The 21,330-nt window shown below is 40.2% G+C and overlaps 1 protein-coding gene across 1 annotated transcript in view; it reads left to right on the forward strand.

Moving 5' to 3' along the window:
- Positions 1 to 17,280, forward strand: part of tmem104 (transmembrane protein 104) — a 63,683-nt gene extending 46,403 nt beyond the window's left edge. Inside the window, exon 10 of the mRNA XM_063904173.1 lies at positions 13,713 to 17,280. Coding sequence (XP_063760243.1) covers positions 13,713 to 14,476 — 764 coding nt within the window. The 3' untranslated portion in view covers positions 14,477 to 17,280. The remainder of the gene's footprint in view (positions 1 to 13,712) is intronic.
- The last annotated feature ends 4,050 nt before the right edge of the window (positions 17,281 to 21,330 follow it).

Raw genomic sequence — 21,330 nt, forward strand, 5'->3', positions numbered from 1 at the left:
CCGCCGATCCTGGGCCCTGCTGTTAAAATCACAACACCACTGAATCACGGCACTCCCGCCTCCCCCGCACTGCCGCTCGCTAGCCCGCATAAACAACACACAATCACAGCAGCATCCGTATACTGTCCCCCGGCTGGCTGGCTGGCTAAGATACACCGGGATTATTAAGCTGCACCCTCGTCGGTCTTCACCCTCCCATTGCACGTTACGTATTTGACAGATTTTGTTACTTTTGCAGGGCTCTTCACATCAACAGCTAATCATTGAACAATTACTCAATTGCTTCCTCCATATTAAGGTGATATTATGACAAAAATGGCAACAATTCAACAATTTAGATTCAAATTCCTATTTCTATTTACTTCCCCAATTTGGACTTTTTTTGTGTGGGTGGATCATTTGAATTACACGCTTCAATGCTACAAAATAGGAACAAAACCAAGGGGGTGAACATTTTTGCAAGCACTGTTTTTTGCCAGGATGTAATTGTGGAACACATATCAATATGATTACGAAATGATTACATACTACCTAAAAAAGCAAGAAAAAAACACATATTTTTTAAACAAACAATGAATTTTATCCCGTTGTTACATTTTACAAACATTTCTTGAAGGAAACAATAATGTAGTGATGACATGTTGGACGGACATGGATGTAAACTGCGATTCGACTGGTTGACAGAGGACTACAGCTAAAGGGGAACTTCTAATAGTCTGACTCAATCAGTGTTGAGGTTAGGGACCTGCCAATGATGGAAAACATCATTAAAATAAATGACATTGAGAAGACAGGTAATTAGCCAAGTCCACCATTTCCTCAATATCAAACTCACCGCTGCACTGTTAGATTAAGCAAGAGCACCGATGATCACAAAAGAAATGAAAACGCCATGCATCAAACAAACTTTGTGAACCATTCTGTGACCATATTGGTTTTTCCTACATCAACTTAAAATAATTGTGTACCAGCAGTTTGAGTCATATATTGTTGGTTTAGTGGTACTGGAGGAGCTGCTACTTGGGGACAAGAGAAAATATTATAGTGTGATGGCATTGTGTCTCTTAAGGTGTGTGTTTTTTATTGGACAGCTAAAAGTAATGTAAAGTAGTGTTCTGCTCTCAAAGGGGCTGTCACACACTGAAGGAAACAGCCCCAGTATTTCTCTACAGTACTCCCCTGCTAGCATGCGGATCACAAACTGTGCCTGGATCAAATGCTTGGCAGTTAAAGGTGTGTTTACAGGTGCTATAGTGCAGCTGTGAATAACGGAAAAACTCCGCTCTAGATTTGACGCATTCCCTGCAGGCTTGTGTAGTGGGAGTAAGAGACTTTCCTATTTTTTCTTATAGCGCATTTGTGACTTAACTCATGAATAAAAAACAGTTTACAGCCTCTGTTCTCTAAATCAGAAAGCTGCTTACTCGATTCGGTTAGTTTTATGTGCCTGGATCTTAAGCTCTGCAGGCCCTATCATGCTTTTGGGGGGGTTTTCCCTTTCCTGTAATGTGTTACAGTATATAGGTTTTGGTGCATGTAAATGGTCTGCAAAGGCTAAAATTCCAAAGTTCCCTCCAGAGGGAGTTTCTCTCCTATAGCCCCCTCCCTAAAATGCCTTCATTTACTTATTTTTGACTTCCATAACATAATGACATCACTATGTAGCACTCGCGCTTCTATTGGTTAGCATTGTACAGGATATGCCAGGGGCGGGACATTTCCCAAACATCTATCTGCAGAATGATCCCAAAAGAGCCAGTAGTGGTTGAACAATTACACCAGAGCCGGCCAGCTAACCACTCAGAGCAGACTGGGCTCTGGTTTCAGACAGAGGGTGAAAAGAGGTGCAGCAGAACAGACAGTATGAGAAAAATAAAGAGCCTTTTGAACATTAAAGCATGGAGACATGTCATAGTAGGGCCAAATAATCCAAATATCATGTCATCTTTAAGACCCCACATCCCCTCCTCACGATCACTCAGCACTCTCTACATACACATGTGACTGCATGTGACCCCTGTGAGTGGGGGGTGGGTGGTTGTAGGTGTTTGAAGTCTGGGTTAGCATCTGGCTGGTGCCCCCTGCCCTCGCCTTTGGCCTTGTCTCCGATGTTGCCACTCAACTGTACTCACCTCCTTGTCCAGTGAGCCCTGTTTTTTTTTTTTACACCAAACATGAGTGATGGTGTGGCTGCCTGCTGCTGTGCATGCTGGGACTTTCAATGGTGTGGCCATTAGCTTGGGTCAGTGTGACACCTACACCCCCAGAACTCCTGACTGCGGTCATTTCTTTTCCCTGCGGTGACGCTTAAGTGTTTCTTAATTAAAATGGAAAGCGGTGAAAAGGGCAGCGTGTGTCCTCAGGCCATCTGCATTAAAATGATGCCTCTAAAGACTGTGTTCTGTCATGTTACAAACTATAGGGATAAGGACAAATCTAACTACGACTTATTTGCTTGCCTAAAGAGGTATCCACATGTTTGCAAAACACACAAAAATCATACAATATAAGCAACCTCATTTGAGTATTTTGAAGATTGTTTCAAACCCAAAATACACATTTTCCTCTTATCTGTAGTTGTATTTATCAATGTAGTTTGTGTGATGTCAGTTGCCAAGTGCCTTCTCTCCAATATTATGCTCCACAAGATGGAAATACTGCTTTTGAAAGTGCCAAAATGTTTCATTAAAAAAACCTCAACAGGAATGTCTCTCTCCAGAATTCATGGCCCAATCACTCAAGATAATTCTTGAGCACACCTCAGTTTTATGAACTATTTTCTTTATTCCAAACAACACCTGACAACTGTGTCACTGCGCACCTTCTTCCTTCACAGTGATACGGTTGGAGGGTGTTGTTTGCTAGAAAGAAAGTATTTGCATCAAACTGCTTTGCTATGGAGCATGATATTTTAGAGAGATACTTTGCCTTTCAGTTTAACATTTTGTTTCGAAAATAATCTTCTTACAGGTAAAAGGAAAATATACAGTTTATAGTAGGTTTCTAGGTGAATTGTCCCCGGTTCGAGTTAAACAATATATATATAAATTTGCCCCAAGTATAACCTTCCTTCCTCCACCAATTGTATGTATGGACGGAATGTAACTTGAACACCATGCACTTCCTCATCATTCATTTCCTTTTAAATTTCAAGAGCTTGTTAACCTTTATGTCTATATTTTCGTAGCGGTGTAATAATTGAGGAATGGGGCTGTATATAATGTATATCATTACTCACTGGAGCACATTAGCCTTTGAGTAGAAGCATTTTTTGGTAAGTGACAGTTGTACTTTAAACACAACTGTGTAACACTGCTTTAGGATGTGAGACATAAATGCTGATATCTGTTATTGCCCTGCTTTATAGCAGAAGTATGACTATGGTAATTTGCCATTTATAATATATTTGAAATTGATCATACTTGTCACAAGCCTGTGAGGGCACACACATTTTCTTGGCACTAAAGAAATTAAGTAAATACATGAAAGATGTAACTAAAACATCTGTAAAACAAATAAAATTAATACAAAAACATAGAAATTCCATGGAAATGACATATGCAAAAGGTAAATCCTTCTTAAACCTGTTGCCTCCTCACCTCTAGCCCAACTAAAGCAAGAGGGATGGTTTTATATGTCAGCTCTCCGGATGACCACCTCCCAAACCCTGACAGGAGCAGAGAGCTTCTCTAATTGATATCGAGTGGTTTGAGAGGAAGGGAATAAGTTAACAGCCATCCTCACTCGGCAAACGAGTATTAATCACTTCTGTCCATCTCTCCTGGGACGCTGTTGGGAGCCCCCGAGGCGTTTCTGTCTTTATTAACTGCGGAGTCAGTGGCATATATCTGCGCTTGCTAAAAGTGGCTGTCACATTTATTTCAGAAGAATGTGAAATAATTATCTCTGGTGTTTCTTAATGAAGTGGTCCTTATAACACTGGTTTAACTGATCTTTCTTTTGATAGAATATTTTCTTTATCTTTGCATTTAAGGAAAAATATAGATCATACAACAACAAGAACAAAAGAGGAATATGAGCTAATAATTTTAAGTATTTCATTTTTGCTCCTCTTTTTTTCTTATATCGAAAGTTATAGTTTCTACAGAAAAAGCAGAGTTTCCAAATCAAATATAAACTAAACAAATTTTTAATCAAAGAAACTTGATAAAATACATTCTGCATTGCATCTTCAAAGTAACCTACCTGATTAGATATTTATTTGGAATATAATAAACTGCAGCATTTCCCTCCTCTGCATCAGGAGAAAGTTAAAGAGTCATTGCTCCAGAGTCATTGCTCCAGAGTGATTGCTCCAGTGATCCATGGGACTCTCCATCTGTCTCGTGGTCTCACTTTACTACAACAGGAGCTAAGAAACTGCCTGCCGGGACATCACAGCTGCCCAGTGCCGTGTTAAATTGTGAGGGAGGCAGCTATTGTTCTTGAAGGTCAGGGGACTCATTGTGATGGTTGATTGGATAGTTCAGTTTGTCCGGAGCGTGCAACTCGCAGGGGGACAGTGAATATGAGCGGGTCTTAATGAACCGGAGTTCAGAGGTCCTGAACTATTACATTTAAGAGAGAAACTCCTCAGAACAGAAACCATCATCACCTTCTGTCTTTGTATGGCACGCCTAATGTCAGCCAAGGAGTCAGTTTAAGTGTAACACAATAGCAACATGATCAAGGCCACTGCTTTGTCCCATAAAACTGATCATTTCTGAATAAGCTAAGAAAGAGACTGAAGACAGGAGCTTCTGTGATCGACGTGTTTAAATTGCAAGAACCACAACATTACAAAGTCTTAAATAGATATTCCATAACTTTATTTCCTGTTATTGACTCCTTCCTGACAGTGTGTCTTCTTATTTCTTGAAATGAAACAATGGTTATACAACTCTATTGTTTTTCTTTCGGCACTTGGATATTTTTACCATGTTGTTGAATTAAGCAATGGTTCCAAATCACACAAAGTGAAGTTTGCAGATTGGTAACTTAATACGGACTGAAATGTATGTGTTTACTTAATATAACTTAATATATAAATGTAGTCATATTCGATAATACTTTCTAATTTCCCCTCTTTTTTGATTAGTGCCTTTGTCCTCCATCCTGTCTAGTATCGATGTTTTAGCGTAATGAGAAGTTGACTTCCTGCTGAGATGTGTTTCAGGGTGATTAGGGAAATGTTTGGTGGATGTCTGCTTTAGCCCCTGAGCATGATCAATTGGGTCTATAGCCTCTAAGCTTTTAATTATAGTCGGTGACCTCGGTGCCTTGTTTACATCAGAGGTTCCTTCGTTCCAAGGCGGGAGTGGTTTGAAGGGAGTAATTAAAGCTGCACTGCCATTTGTTTTAAAAGAAGACATTTGGTCTGACTTGAAATCTATTGCTTGGAATCCTAAACCTTTGGACATTTAATTTGGTTTCAATCCTGTGCAGAGGCAGCAGGAAATAAAGCTGCTTGAATATGGTAAAAGCCCAAACTACAATAAATTGGTCACTACTGCAATCAGGATTAATTAACATTACTCATTGACTTCGGAAAAATAATAGATTTATTTACTTTTTCTTGAATTTCTAATAATTTACCTTGAACAAAATGAAATAATACTTTACGTATACTTTTTAATATTGCTTTAAAGTTAAACTCATCATGATTTTTTTATCATGACATTTAGATCAGTAAAACAGAACAATAATCCTTATAACCAACTGGTTATATGATCAAATATATATCAGTAAGCAGAAACAGGTTATCATTGTATTACTTTTTCTCCTTTTTCTTTGCATTGTATAGAACAACTTCTTATCTGTTGAACATGTAGCAGTTGTCAGCGCTGCGGCTGAGTGAGTGGACTAATTGATGTTTTCATGAAGCTGTTGGATGTTGTCATGGAGTTTGGCTGGCTCATCCCTGTGAACCTGAGCTGCGGTGTGGAGTGATAAACAGTGTGTCGTGCTGCTGTGCGCTGTGCCTGCTGAAAGTCCTATCTGAGATCACAGTAGTTGTTGTGTGGCAAGGCGACCACTTATCACCGGGTCGCCCAACAGCCCACGACTGTATCTGAGTCTCTTGTGATGGAGCTCTGCCACAGCTTAAACTTAGCGGTACCCTGGTGAGAATTGGGCAGAGAGCCCGGGCTACTAATGAGCTAAGAGGTTATCCAAGAGCACTCTAAGAGTGTCTCTCTTAATTAATGATGGCATGATTGGATGTACGCTAAAACTACAGGGGAGATGTTTAAATTGACAAACGATTGAACCGTTTTTCCACATAGGTGTGAAGATCTGATGAGATTTAATCTATACCAATGCCATTGATCCATTCCTGATTCCTGATTCCTATTGGTGGGAAAAATACATACAGACAAGGTTTTTAATTAAAAAATGATGATGTTATTTTAATTTTTAAATATTTTATTTAAAAATGTCATTGACAGTAGTAGTTTTAATTGTATAGTATCACCCTCACTTTCTAATATATTTGCTGTGAAAACCTCTTCAAACAACTGCTTCCTGCAAAAACTGTTTTAAGTTTCCTTTGAACACATCACTATAACTTCATAAATTTCCATTTCCCCATTTTTTAAAAACACATCATAATGTAATTAAACTCAAATTCCATTTCCGGTTACCTGTTAGCTCCGTTATTTAGCGTAGCAACACTGAGCTACAGCATCCTGGCCATTTTAGCAATTCCGCAAAAAAAAAAAAAAGGTGTTTCTACATTAGTAGTGCCATGCTTCTGAGCGTTTTGACATGATGCAGAAATCAATAGTCATTAAGGCATATCGTTCCCATCCCTATATTCTTAGTATATATGTTTAAGCAGCAGGAGTGCCACACCTCTTGCTGAGAAGTCCTTGACCTTCTCACCATTGTCAATGAATTGCTCACGTTTAAGGGAACAAGCTTTCCCCTCCGAAGCACGGGACCCCCAAGCTTCTAGCGTTCCCTTGCTTCATCGCACATGAGATTGATGACCTCTCACCTTCTACCATTTTCTCCTCATTAATTGAGTCCCATTTCTTCTTAGATAGCCTCTGAAGAGTGCCTCTCCGTACGCAGCCAATGACTCCTTGGAGCATTGAGAGTGTCTGCCAGCCTTGGCTTAGCCGCAACAGCTTTGTTTGCCAGCGGTGAGAATACAGCTGTAGGAACCTCCTCTGGGAGGTTGTTAAGTCAAAGGCATTCCTCACAATGTCATTGCCGTCCCCATACAAGAAAATATAAATCACAGGCTGCAGGATGGACGGGCAATAGTTATGTGGACGTGATATGTGGCCGTTTGACACATGCTTTTTTTACTCGGTTCCCGTTATGTTGCGTCATGTGCAGGGGAGAGTGTTTCCGTGCCCCAGCATGTGGTTGGAAGTGAATGTGATCACCATATTCTGACAGATATCTGCATAGACTTTGTTGCTGCTGGCTTGTAATGGAGGATGTAGAAATGTATGAGATCAGACTTCCTCAGACGACATCATTTAAAGAGACTTTTTCATCTTGTCAAGTAAGGCGCAAGCAATAATGTTTGTAAGAAGGGATGACATGTTTAGATTAAAACACGGTGCAAGGCGGATGGATTTGCATGTGTTATCGGTTTCAATTGGCAATAGTCATTGAATAATGCATTTGAATATGGCGTACATCACTCCACTAACACAAGACGACATTTACTATGTAAATAAAGCACCAGCACTAGCCCTAGCAGTCAAGGTGATCAAAGCTAATACATGCTTACTTCATGGCTGCGTCGTGCTCTGGCATTGAGATTCACAGCCACAAGTGTGATCAAATTGTCACAGGTGGGATGTGATTTGGCCACTTTCGTGTAGAACGGTGCGGCTTAGAGTCAATGACAAATGAGTACATTATGAGAAGCTTCATTCTTGTGAATTTGTTCTCGGCTCCTCTCTACCATCTGATTGACTTTCAATGTTCTTTGAAAAATAAGAGGTTACTTCCTGTGTCTTAAGTAAGATAAATGACTTCTAATTAGCATAGCGCGGTGTGAAATGTGAGCAGAAAGGAATGAAATGTTATGCCTTTAGATTTTGCAATTACGAAGATTTTCACTGTTATTTAGTCATTAACCCTTACTGTAATGTAACTGGGAGCTTACCAGTACATGTTGTCCTTTCTCCCAGGCTCTCCTGCTACATGTAAATCTTGGCTGAACCTGTGAAAAGGAGCTTAAGTTAATTTAATAGTGCCCAACCACCCCGAGGCACTCTTAATTAAAAGCCCCATGCTTGTTTCCTTCCTGACGGAGAGGAGAAAGGCTCCCTATTCTCCGGTCCTGAACCTTACCTCATGTACAGCAGGCAGACAGGTGGCTGTGCTCCGACTATCACACGTAGCGTCTTACGGACAGAAAAGTGGGAAGAAGACGAGAGTTACAAGGAGAAAGTAGACAGAGAGCAAAGGGAGCAGGCAGATGGGATGTAGTGATGGGTTGCAATTTCACACATTAAAATCGTTTTTTGGCAGAGAGGTGGAGAATATACGCAGGACAACAGCAGATAATATAGCCTCAAGTAGAGTAAAACATATATTTTGAGCGACTGTTTTACACGTCTGTGCAAAGATTGAAGGTTTTGATAACTGATTCATCATTTCAATCACTTGTGAAGAAAAGAAACCCCAAATACTCTTTGGTTTCAGGCTCTAAAAAGTGAGAATGTGCTGCTTTTCTTTGTAATATTTGACCGTAAGCTCTTTGCGTTTGGGGTGTTGGTTCGAAAAAAAGTAAGCATTTTTAATATAAATGTATTTGATATAGACTTAAGCATTTATATTATCAAGAGTCTATAATGGAAATAGTCATAATATGCAGCAGTTCATCCATAGTTCTGTGTCCTTGAAGGTTGGTCTGTTGCCCAGCCGTTGGACCTCTGTGTATATAGAGCTTTCCCCGAGAGCCAGAGATTACATTGGATGAAGGCCAAGAAAGTATTACATATCAAACAATTGTGCAAAAGATTCACCGACTTTAAAGTGTTTAAATCTACTCTGATATAATGGAAATATATGAAACATCTGTAGGAATGCAACTGTCTGCTGTTTATTCAGAATCAACACATGTATATGTTGTGGTTGGTGATGCTTCCTCTCAGTGGTCCTAGATAACCTTTCCTGGATTTATGTCCCGTTTATCTAAAAAAAAAAAAACAACATAAAAAACTATAACATTTGATTAATTAAATCTGGTTTGGCTTGGCCGCCATCCTTTTATATAGAAACCATTGTATCTGAAACACATACAAAAATGCTAACAACTGCTAAACGTCTTAATTTGTCCAGAAGAAATATGTTCCTATCCAATATCTTCTAATAAACCAATTATTTTCTTCATCATGTTTTTGATATAGCAGATCTTTTCATTTAATGATTAAGTTTTTTCATTTCCAATATTAGATAATATTTAATCACAGTTCGCTACATACAGACTTTCTAAACATAAAGTTCTGACCAGCTTTATTTGTCGTTAAAATGGATATGAAAAATAAGTCAACTCATATCAGGTTAACTACATTTTTATGCCACACAACCCAAACAAATTCTGAAAAATTTGAAAAGAAAAAGCACATGAAAAAATTGGCTAGTGTTTTTCTATTCATCCACTCTTTCCTGGTTAGTGTCACCTGCTTCTTGTTTTAAGTTCCATCCCTCTTTAACTTTTAGTTTGTTGTTGTTTATTTCTCTCTACTGTTTATTTATGAATGCTTTCTCTCTAGTTTGTCTCCTAATACGCAAAAGACACTTCCATTCTTGCTGAGTTACAGTCACTAATCTACATCCTGAAGTCTTTTGACGCTGATGGTTTCTCCTCCCTTTTGTCCCTGATATTTGAAATGAATTTCGTCCTCCTGGCATACATTAAAGTGCCCCTGCAAAAGCTGATTAATAGAGCTAGTTTGAAACTTTTAAGTTCCCATATTGCACACACCTTCCCTCCACCTTGTTCAGGCACTGCGACCTGTGCAGGAAACACAAACAACACTATTCTAGGACAAGCTCTTCTTACCCTCTTGGATATTTCCATCAAAGGCAGCATGGATCTCTCTCTCCTTCAATGTGCATCACTCCCAGAGTGCGGAAGTGTATGCTATACATTCATTTTCTGCATGTGTGTGACAAATTATGGTTCATCCTAAATGTCACCCCGCGTTTAAAGGACAGCTCGATGATAAAAGTTTTCCGAGCTGGCTGCCGGCCATCGCGGAGCTATGACTAACTCCTGGTGTCACGGGCTGATGGAGTGTGTGTGGAGGTGAGGTGGCTTACCGTGCCACATGACTGTCAGCCCGTAACAGGACGGCCACGCTCAGAGGACTCCTTTAGCTCCGCTCATGCTACTCTCCAGAGGGGCACCTCCAGGTATTAATTGGAGATGCAATAGGAACAGCAGGAGGTGGAGATGCACCGGGGGGGCTTCTCCACCTTCACCTGGCTCCAATGAGTTTATGTCTGGCCATGAAATGTGCCCTAGTTGTCTTTTTATGCCTGATGTTTGTGGGACAAAGAGCTGGAGGGCAGTTCCAAACAGGGAGAAGAAACTTTGTTCTCATGTGGTGTAATACCTTCCCCTTTCAAAGCAGTACTGTACTCTATAAACGGCTAATTAACAAGAAATCATAACAAAAGTAAAACAAACTTCATGATAATCTACTTGCAAGTGTTTTGTGAAAACTAGGACTCAACAATATAGGCTTTCAGAGGTGCTCCTTTTTGTAATAATGACCCCCTTGCTGCCCATTATACCACTTATTACATTGCTACAAATGAACAATATTGATTTATGTGGATTTTATACGCTAAGAAAAAAATGCTCAGATCCATGGTGTACCAGTGGCAGGAGCTGTGGCAACAGCAACGCCCCTTAAAAGGACTTATCAAGGTTTTCTGTAACTGTCCAAGATTGTTCAAGTGTCTTTACACACTGCCAGAGCCCATACCGTGTTCCAGTTAGTGTTTACTTCCTGTCTGTCATATTCTGTTGATTCCTCGGTCTTTAAACCTCTTTCCTCCTGTTTTCTTTTTTCACATGGGACAGTTTGGTCATCATTATTCCAACGTTTTGTGCTCTCCAAAAATATTTTGAAAAAAATTCAAAAAGTATCTGATGGATGAAAACTAACGTTCATTGTCCAAAGTCGACGTTTAATTGACCGGAATTCTTTCTGCGGATTGATGTGACTGCACATAGACCCTCGATCAACTTTAGCATGGGTCTGTTCTCATTAGCAGTGGTCTGTTAGCCTTTGTAATAATACAAAAATAAAACTTATATCAACATGCAGCCTCTTCAACCACGACAAACCACCAATCACATTCATTCTTGATCAATTTATCAAACAAACAAAAAGCAGGCCCGGCCAGCCATCAACCACAAACTAAAAATGAAAGAGGAGCAGAAATAAAACACTCAAAGGAAGATTTGGTGCAAAACAAACTCAAGGTCAGCCGTATGAAAATATTTTAGTCACATAAAGGTTGTTGTTGACCAAAAACAAGTACTTTGGCATAATCATATTTAAAACTCCTTCATTTTTTGTATTGTAACATACAGCACATCACTGCGCCCTCATACCAAAATGTGATGCCATAAAACAATATTTCTGTTCGTCAAAAACTGTATACTCCAAAAATATGAAAATCATGTTGAATAGAGCATCAGACGGCAGGCTGCAGGCTTACACTGAAACTGTCATTTCTAAATTAGATTGATTCTTTTCTGGAGAGGAAGTAAAGAAACCGTAACTCTGGATGTATTTGTTGTTTGAGGTGCAATATATGACTCTGCAGCTTTAAGGCATGAAGAAACTATTATTTACCACTTTGCTCTAATGCATTATTGTCCCTAGACAGTGGGCGCGGCCGTGATATTGTCCAGAACTGACGTTAGCGGCCTCATACTATATTTTTTTGAAAAACCCCTGATACTGTATCAACAATCAGTTTTCATATTATTGCCACAGATTTGTAAAAAACCAAACTGGCAGCTGTGGTGTATCTTCTCGACTGATGGAATGACTGGTAGACTGTGGTAGAAATACAGATTGGTTTACAGTACAAAACATAAACAGACTGACATTGTTGAAGGTTGTTTGGACAGATGATGTATAAAGCGTTGATGGGGAAAAAGGCTCATGACATGTTAATTCTCTTCTGTCACCCACATGTAATTTATCACCAGTACTTTGACGGCATGTATGTTAGGGTTTAGAAACGCTGCATATAAAATTCTGCAGGACGTTGGGTTTATAGACCATAGTATAAAGTCAAGGTCACAGCAACATAAACAGTTCCATCTTCTCCAGATTGATGTCTTTTAGATAAATTACATGTTAAGAAATGGCCTTACTGTACTTCTTTAACGATGTGTAATAAAAAGGACATTTTGGAATGAATCAGTTGTGGAAATGAGGGACAAAGGTTTAAAAATAGAAATGTGCAGCCTTATTCTGCTTCGGGTTAGGATTATGGTGTATAGTTGGAATAAAAAGTGGAAAAAAATATATGTTACAGAAGGATATGAGCTCTTGATTTCTGTATGATATTGGAAATACAGTATTGACTGTGCCTTGGTTTTACTCAACATAAAGTTAGATAAACAACACAAACCAAGCTGAAAGCGTCTGCCTTGATCCAACCAATATGTTTTGATGTGTTATTATTTTATTTGATTAAGGTAATTAGTTTAATCATCTGATGAAGTAGCGACAGCACATTCTTTCCATCCCTTTTATTTAATGTGCATTTTGATGAAAACAAACTTCCCTTTAAAAATAAAAACGTCCAAATTATTTAACAATGCAAAAGTCTGGTTTTTGAAGGACTTAGCTTATGGTGGTTAATGTCTAACAACAGTTTACTCAGGTAACCAAATAATTAAATCTTTAAGGCAACTGACTCAACATCTTGGTAAACAAAGGAAATTATATTTGCAATTAACCTTTAATTACAACCATAGTGGCCCCTTTGCATAAGTGAGGCAAGCTCTCACCTAAAACATGTTAAAGCTAAGTCTCATTTTCAGCAGCCGATCTGCATGGTAGCCCTTCAAAGGACACAAACAGCCAACTGAACTTTTTCCCTTATTGTTTGCCAATGTAGGTAATATCCATTTTTTTTCCAACCAGCCACCATCAGCCTATCAACCAATGATTGCAGATATACAGTATTCACAATGATTTGTATGTATCGTAGCATCTGTGCGCAACTGACCGTATTAAGACATGCTTCATTAACACTGTAAACAACGTTAAACTCATCAAAATGGTCTTTCCATTGTTTCAAACATCACCAACTCTGGTTTGGTCCAAATAAACCCGTAATCCACGGAATTGGGTGGGAAAATGTGTTGACTCTTTGCTCTGTTTTCCCCCACTGTCAACAGGCAGGAAGAGATACAGTGGGGAATCAATTGATCTTGGGGAGCAAACCATTCAATTACCATTCAAGCAAAAACATGAATACAATTGGCAACAAAAAAAGAAATCAAATAGATAATTACTGAGCCACTTGCCATTAAGCGATATATTGGTCCAGTCGCCCAATCCTAGTATACCTGCATCTCTCTGTATGAGGCTTTGTGTTGTACCTCAAGTTCATTGCAGAATATCTACGAGATCAGTAGGATTGTGGGTAATTTACTGTCACATTTTGTTCTTAACACAAGCTCCTCTGCTGTCTGTTCACAGCGTTCTCCATGATGATCATCTTGGCTCTGATTCGCATCGGGAAAGACTCGGGGAAGGGCCGTCCAGCGGTCGCCAACCTATCTGGGGTGCCCAACCTGTTTGGGGTGTGCGTCTACTCCTTCATGTGTCAACACTCCCTCCCCTCCCTGGTGACGCCCATCTCCGACAAGAAACGTGTGGGTACCCTGGTGCTGGTGGACTACGTCCTGATCCTGGGCTTCTACGTCCTGCTGTCGTTCACCGCCATCTTCTGCTTCGACAGCGCACTGCTGCACGACATGTACACCCTGAACTTCACGGACAACTGCGACGTGTTGGATATTCCCTTCCTGCGCTACTTTCTGGGCCTGTTCCCAGTTTTCACCATCAGCACCAACTTCCCCATCATTGCCGTGACTCTTCGCAACAACTGGAAAACCCTGTTCCACCGGGACGGAGGCACCTACCCGTGGGTGGTAGACCGGATCGCGTTCCCTCTCATTACCCTGGTTCCCCCAATCGTGGTGGCGTTTTTCACGAACAACTTGGAGTCCCTGGTGGGAATTACAGGAGCCTATGCAGGCACAGGCATCCAGTACATAGTCCCAGCCTGCCTTGTGTATTACTCTCGACGCCACCTGGAGCCCGTGGTGGGCAGGGATGCCATCAACAAGCACCGGTCTCCATTCCGCCATACCTTTTGGGTGGGGTTCGTTTTAGTGTGGGCTATCTCCTGCCTCATGTTTGTCACGGCCAACATCATCCTGACTGACGCCAAGAAATAAAAACTCACTGTTCCAAGAACGTTCTAAAGAGAGTATGTCTGGCCGGTCTCTTTGTTCCTGTACACAAGGCCTTACTTGCTGCTGGTTGGACAGGATGGCTTTTTAGGGGACTTTTGTTATATAATTAAATGTAATAGTGAGTAATTTATCAAGTTTGTTAAAAGGGACCAAGTGTTTCTGTTCCATAGAAAATGCTGGAACAGTGCCTGACAACAACAAAAGGGGATTTTAAAGAGTCATTTTTTCAAAGGACAACAAACATTTGATGGTTGGAGATTTCCACGAAGATTTGCACATTAAGAGAAATATATCTTAAGAGTTGGAAAAAACTAGGTTGTATAACTCATTTCCAATGTTGGAAAAGTGTCTGTAAGACACTATTTGACGATCCGGGAAAGGCTTTGTTTTAATCAGACTGGCGCCTTAAGAAACTTGTGGTTTGTCCATCCTGTTCTATGTTTTAGTATGCCTCATTCAGAGCCTAATATTTTGAAAAGTTGGTTGTTAAGATCCTGAGGGATCCTCTGGACCTTCAGGTCGAAATGTTCCATTGTTCCCAAGCAATTAAAATAGAAGAATAGGTACAAGAAAAGACTTGTGTTTCGTTGCTAAACTGTGTGGCATCTACACAAGTTGATAATGAAATGGAAAAAGTAACCAACAGAAGAAGACAAATGAAGGGATCAGGGAGGATCATTCTTTCATGGATGACGTTTATCCATTCGTCAGCGGTGGCTGCCCCCCGATCTCCTCTTCCCCTCGTGAACAATGAAGCTTGGTCAGTGACAAATCCACTGACAGATAGGCCTCCAGGAAGAGCTCCATCTCTGTTTATCGCCTGCCTCTCTTGTATTAAGTTCACACACAGGGCATATCTCCCGTCTTTTACTGCTCAGCACCCATTCACAACTCTGTCAGCATCATGGTGGATCTATCACACAGCCCAACACCTGACAGGATAATAGTGATGTACAGCGCTTCCGCTGTGGCTACAGGCATCAGGAGCCAAAAAGTGAGGAGTGGTGAGCCAAATGTGACGACGGAGCTTTACACACTACAGACTGTACTGTAGATTATAAATGCTGAGTTCAGTGACACCTGGCAGCTTCATATCTGAGTTTGGAAATGGACTTTATCTTTGCCCTTCATCTTCTACTTGATTTCATTTCCTCTCATTTTCATATTTCTTCATCAACAGTCAAACTTCTAAAAGGAGTTGTTAGGACTCATTATTTAACATCTAGCAGAATTAAGCAGTGCACATTATTTGAGAGGAACAACATTTCAATGCAGGTAAATGGGCGCTTGTAGCATTGGAAATTCGTTTTTTTTATGGATTAGCAGAAACAGCATCCAGCAACAGCAATATTTTGGATATATGTCTTGAAACCTGTCAAGCATATTTTTATTTTATTGGTACGTTTCCATGCTAGAAATGCGACACGGTCAAGTGTTGAAAAATGTGACCACATCACAACTCAACCAAGTGTGTGAACTTCCATTTTTCTCACTTTTCAACATGGTTCAACACCTTTCCTTGTTTAAATGGCTGTATGGTAAAGTGGTGCCACTATCTACCCAGCAACACATCCAGGGCACAAACAGCTTCCTTTTCGCATTGATAATCATAACAAAAAACATATTTCCAAACCAATACGCAAGCAAACTTTCTCATTCAGTGTACCCTAACTTCCCAAAGCCAAGAAAAAAATGAATATTCTGGCAGCCGAGGCTCAGACATCCCGATGTGTAATCCCTTTTGTGGGTCTATAAAAAAAAATACATATCCCATAATGCAGTCCTTTTTACCCTATGTCAAATATGTTCATCACGCTCTGCTTGGAAAACATTGCGCACGTTGTGTCCCGTAAATGGCTTAACTGATGCTGTTAGATCTTAGGGCATAACTTTTCTCACATTTGTATTGAATACTTCCACAATTTTGCTCCATTTGAAAACAAACAGTATTTCAGTGGGTTGTGGAGCATTTAGCGTGTCGGTTCTGCTTTTTCATCAACTGCCGTAATACAGGTTAAATTGAAAGGTAATGTGCTGTGACCCGCGTGGCACCAAAGGTTTCTCGTCACGCATTGTTGTAGCACTGTTGCAGCTTTTAGAGGTGCTGTGGGTTTACTGTCAGTATCTAACTGTGGACCAAATATCATCAGTAATGTCAATTATGACGAAACTCTGCAAAGCTTCTGTGTCTGCTTTCGTTTAATCTGTGTGGAAACCCCTGCATCCAGAGACCTGTAAAACATTATTATTGTATGTTATGTTTGTGTTTACATTCCCGATTTGGTGCCACTTCTTCTGAATTTTTTTTTCTTCATTCAGTCTGTGACAAAGATGTGGTGTTAAGTATGTTGGATTTTTATGCGTTTGACGAAAGGGAGGATTCGATTTTTAAGATGGGATTCTGATGACTCTTGTTTGGAGTTGTGAAATGTGCCTTTTTCACGGGCTTTACTTTCTGGCCCTCACTTTTATTATTATTCTCAGCTTGTCAGAAAAACATCTGCGTGTATGCCATTTCATCTTATTGACAATCAGTGGGTCCCCAAACTACTCCTAATCCTTATTTCTTTCTATTTTTGTGTTTTAATTCAGTTTTTTATACTTGTTGTATTTGGTGCCCTTAAGTTGCTGTCATTTCTCATTTTTTCTTCATGTTTTTTGATATTTGTTAACAAAGATTTGTCCAGCCTGTGATTTTGATCATTTATTTGAATGTTTACTGCTTTAATTGATGCTGTTTGATTATTATGAATCACAAAGAAAATAAACGCTTTATGTTAATCTGATCTGAGCCCGGTTCATCTAAGGGAACTTGGGTTTTCTTACAATAAGTGTTGTTTTGCATGTCAATCACATATTAAAATATAAGGCTTTTCATAGAGAATTTGGATGTCGGACGCCGTGTCACTTTTTAAAGAGGATATATGATGCTAATTTTATGTTCAGATTTGTATTTTTTGCCTCTACTGTGACATGTCTTCATGCTTTAATGTTTGAAAAGCTCTTTATTTTTCTCATACTGCCTGTGCTGCAGTACTTCTTTTCAGCCTCTGTCTGAAACCAGAGCCCAGACTGCTCTGATTGGTTAGCTGGTCGGCTCTATTGTGATTGGTCAACCGCTTAGAGATGTCCCGCCCCCTAGCCTATCATGTACAATGTGTTGGAGCACTAGCCAATTGAAGCGTGAGTGTTACAGAGTGATGTCACTATGTTACAGAAGTAAACAAAGGAGTCCAATGGAGGCGTTTCAGACAGGGAGGGGGGGGGAGTGTGTGGGAGGGAAACTCCATCTGGAGGGAACACAGGGATTTTAGCATTAGCAGACCATTTATATCCATAGAATTTGTAAGTGACAACATCAAGTATAGGAACACAACATTTAGATTTTGAGTCATGAGCTCATTTTTTTTCAAATAATTGTATTGCTTTTCCTACAGATATGGCAATGCGTCTGGACTTGACTTGTTAAAATGTTTTAACAAAAAAATGAATTCACTTTTAAGTAATTATTATCTTATATTAATTTTAAAAATATATATATATATTGGATGTGACAATTTGTTAAAACGATTGGTTGATCTGGAGTGCAGTTGTACAAACCTGGCAACTTAAAGGAAGTGGCAGAGCAGCAGAGGTCAATGCACAAGGCAACCATCATTGAGGGGGGGCCGAATGGTGGCGGCAGTAACAATGGTTCCCTAAATCCTGCAAACTTATAGACAAACAAACTGACCAACAGCAGTGAAACCATGAAGCTGGGGAACTGTACTGAGTGACTGAGATGATTAAAAACAGCCTTGAGTAAAGCTGTGTTCATAATGTATCAATATTAAGTAAAGCTGCCAGACAACACTACCATTACCTGTAGGCTGGGTGGTAAAATCTACCAAAATATGACTCATGCTTGCTATAAAACCCCACCATTCATTCTTTAAGGATCAATAAATCAAATGAAATGTGACACGGCGTCCTTGTTGAACAGCGGCGCTCTGACAGCAACAGCTTTTAAAGCGGCGAGGAATACATTTCTTTCCCCTTGGCTTGTTTCCAAACTGCTTGTTTTGAGGAACAAATCCACTTATTTCCTGGTGCCATTACAAATGTGAGACTCCCTGCTGGGAACTGAATGCATGAATCAGAGCGGCTTTGCTGTGACTTTAGCCATATCACACTCGTATTCAGCTATACTCCTGCACCATTTCACACACTCACGGTTGGCAGTATTTGAATCTGCTCTTCTGGTAATTGTCATCTTTTATTCCTTTTCTTTCCCAGCTCCGTTTCACCTCAATCTTCCCTGAAGCACGGCAGCAGTTTTTTTATTGACACCCAAGATTCCTGTTTTTTATTATCAAAGCAAACCTCCCCCTCCGAATTTCAATCTCCGCAGGGCTGCTCCGCTGTAGTTTAATTTACCCTCTGCCCTTTTATGTATGTGGGGTGTGTCTGCATGAGCTATAATTGGAAATGCAAACTCGGCTTGGCTTAATTAATTCACAGTGTGTTTAATTGCGGCATAGTTTATTCTGGCTGCTGTGTGTTTGCACTGATCTGATCTCCTGAGGTGACATTTTAGTTTATCTTTTGGAGTCTTTGGACAAGGTGAGGTTATCTGCAGCATTAGGTCATGTAGTTTGCACAGTGTGTCAGTTTCCATATTAACCTGAACATTTGCTGAATATTTTATGAATATTTTATGCATTTCATGTTTTCCTTTTCTCACAAGTTATTATCTTATTCCTCCTTTGATTCATTTCTACTTATATTAATGTATATACAGAATCTCACAAAAGTGAGTACACCCCTCACATTTTTGTAAATATTTTATTATATCTTTTCATGGGACAACACTGAAGATATGACACTTTGACACAATGTAAAGTAGTCAGTGTACAGCTTGTATAACAGTGTAAATGTGCTGTGCCCTCAAAATAACTCAACACACAGCCATAATGTCTAAACCGCTGGCAACCAAAGTGAGTACACCCCTAAGTGAAAATGGCCAAATTGTGCCCAAAGTGTCAATATTTTGTGAGGCCACCATTATTTTCCAGAACTGCCTTAACTCTCGGGCATAGAGTTCACTAGAGCTTCACAGGTTGCCACTGGAATCCTCTTCCACTCCTCCATGACGACATCACGGAGCTGGTGGATGTTAGAGACCTTGCGCTCCTCCCAAAGATGCTCAATAGGGTTTAGGTCTGGAGACATGCTTGACCAGTCCATCACCTTTACCCTCAGTTTCTTTAGCAAGGCAGAGGTCATCTTGGAGGTGTGTTTGGGGTTGTTATCATGTTGGAATACTGCCCTGTGGCCCAGTTCCCGAAGGGAGGGGATCATGCTCTGCTTCAGTATGTCATAGTACATGTTGGCATTCATGGTTCCCTCAATGAACTGTAGCTCCCCACAGCCGGCAGCACTCATGCAGCCCCAAACCATGACACTTCCACCACCATGCTTGACTGTAGGCAAGACACACTTGTCTTTGTACTCCTCACCTGGTTGCCGCCACACACGCTTGACACCATTTGAACCAAATAAGTTTATCTTGGTCTCATCAGACCACAGGACATGCTTCCAGTAATCCGTGTCCTTAGTCTGCTTGTGCTCAGCAAACTGTTTGCGGGCTTTCTTGTGCATCATCTTTAGAAGAGGCTTCTTTCTGGGACGACAGCCATGCAGACCAATTTGATACTGTGTGCGGCATATGGTCTGAGCACTGACAGACCGACCCCCCCACCCCTTTAACCTCTGCAGCAATGCCGGCAGCAGTCATACGTCTATTTTCAAGAGAAAACCTCTGGATATGACGCTGAGCACGTGAAACTCAACCTCTTTAGTGGACCATGGCGAGGTCTGTTCTCAGTGGAACCTGTCCTGTTAAACCGCTGTATGGTCGTGGCCACCGTGCTGCAGCTCAGATTCAGGGTGTTGACAATCTTCTTATATCCTAGGCCATCTTAATGTTACTCTATATGCATCTTTATGCATATAGAGTAACATTAAAGGGAAGCAGCATTTTGTGTGCCAAATCCAACAAAGAGGAAGAAGAGGTCTTCCTGAAGGCCATGCGAAGACCTAAAGTAAGTTCTCTCACTCTGTTTTGTGTATTATATATCATACATTTTATATCAAGTATATCAGAGTGTAAATTCTGCCAAACAGTCCTGTTACCTGAAACATTTATTAAATGTTATGTGTGTTTATTTGAGATAGTTTGGTAAACCAGTCCAGGTGCTAAGGTTTGCTATTAGCATGATACCATGTGGTTACATGTACTGCATTTGTAATGCTGTACTGAAAACTCACCCTTCTTACAGAACTGTTACTCATAGTATGCAGCAAAGTTAAAATGGCCCGAGATGTATGATGTTAGATACACTGCTAAATTAAAAATAAAAAGTATTATTTTGAAATGTTACAACACCATGGAAACCTTTGCTTCTGCTTATGGCAGATTTCAAACTGTTTTAATCTGGAGTGTCTCGCCAATTCAAATTTGAGTTATTTAAATACTTTGGTTTCTGATATGTCTGCTAAACTAAATGACGTTATGATCACCCTGTCAGGATATCCTCATACTTTGACAGTTGTTAGTGGTGAACTAAAATGTTCAAATGATCATCTCAACTTCTGCTAATGTGTGATGGGTTTTATTTATAGGCCTTATAGGAAGTTGAGGTAGTCACCAAGACTTCACTTATTGGTATGTGTCTGTCTTAGGTTTGATATTTTGAGACCAGAAGAGACCATATTTAGACAAGGGAGTAGACCTGGAGAAGTGCTCAACAAGGTGACCTCAGCCAAACTATGTTCATTTAGCAGTTAGCACTGGC

Source organism: Eleginops maclovinus, chromosome 16 (genome assembly GCF_036324505.1).
Source record: "Eleginops maclovinus isolate JMC-PN-2008 ecotype Puerto Natales chromosome 16, JC_Emac_rtc_rv5, whole genome shotgun sequence".
Lineage (NCBI taxonomy): Eukaryota > Metazoa > Chordata > Actinopteri > Perciformes > Eleginopidae > Eleginops > Eleginops maclovinus.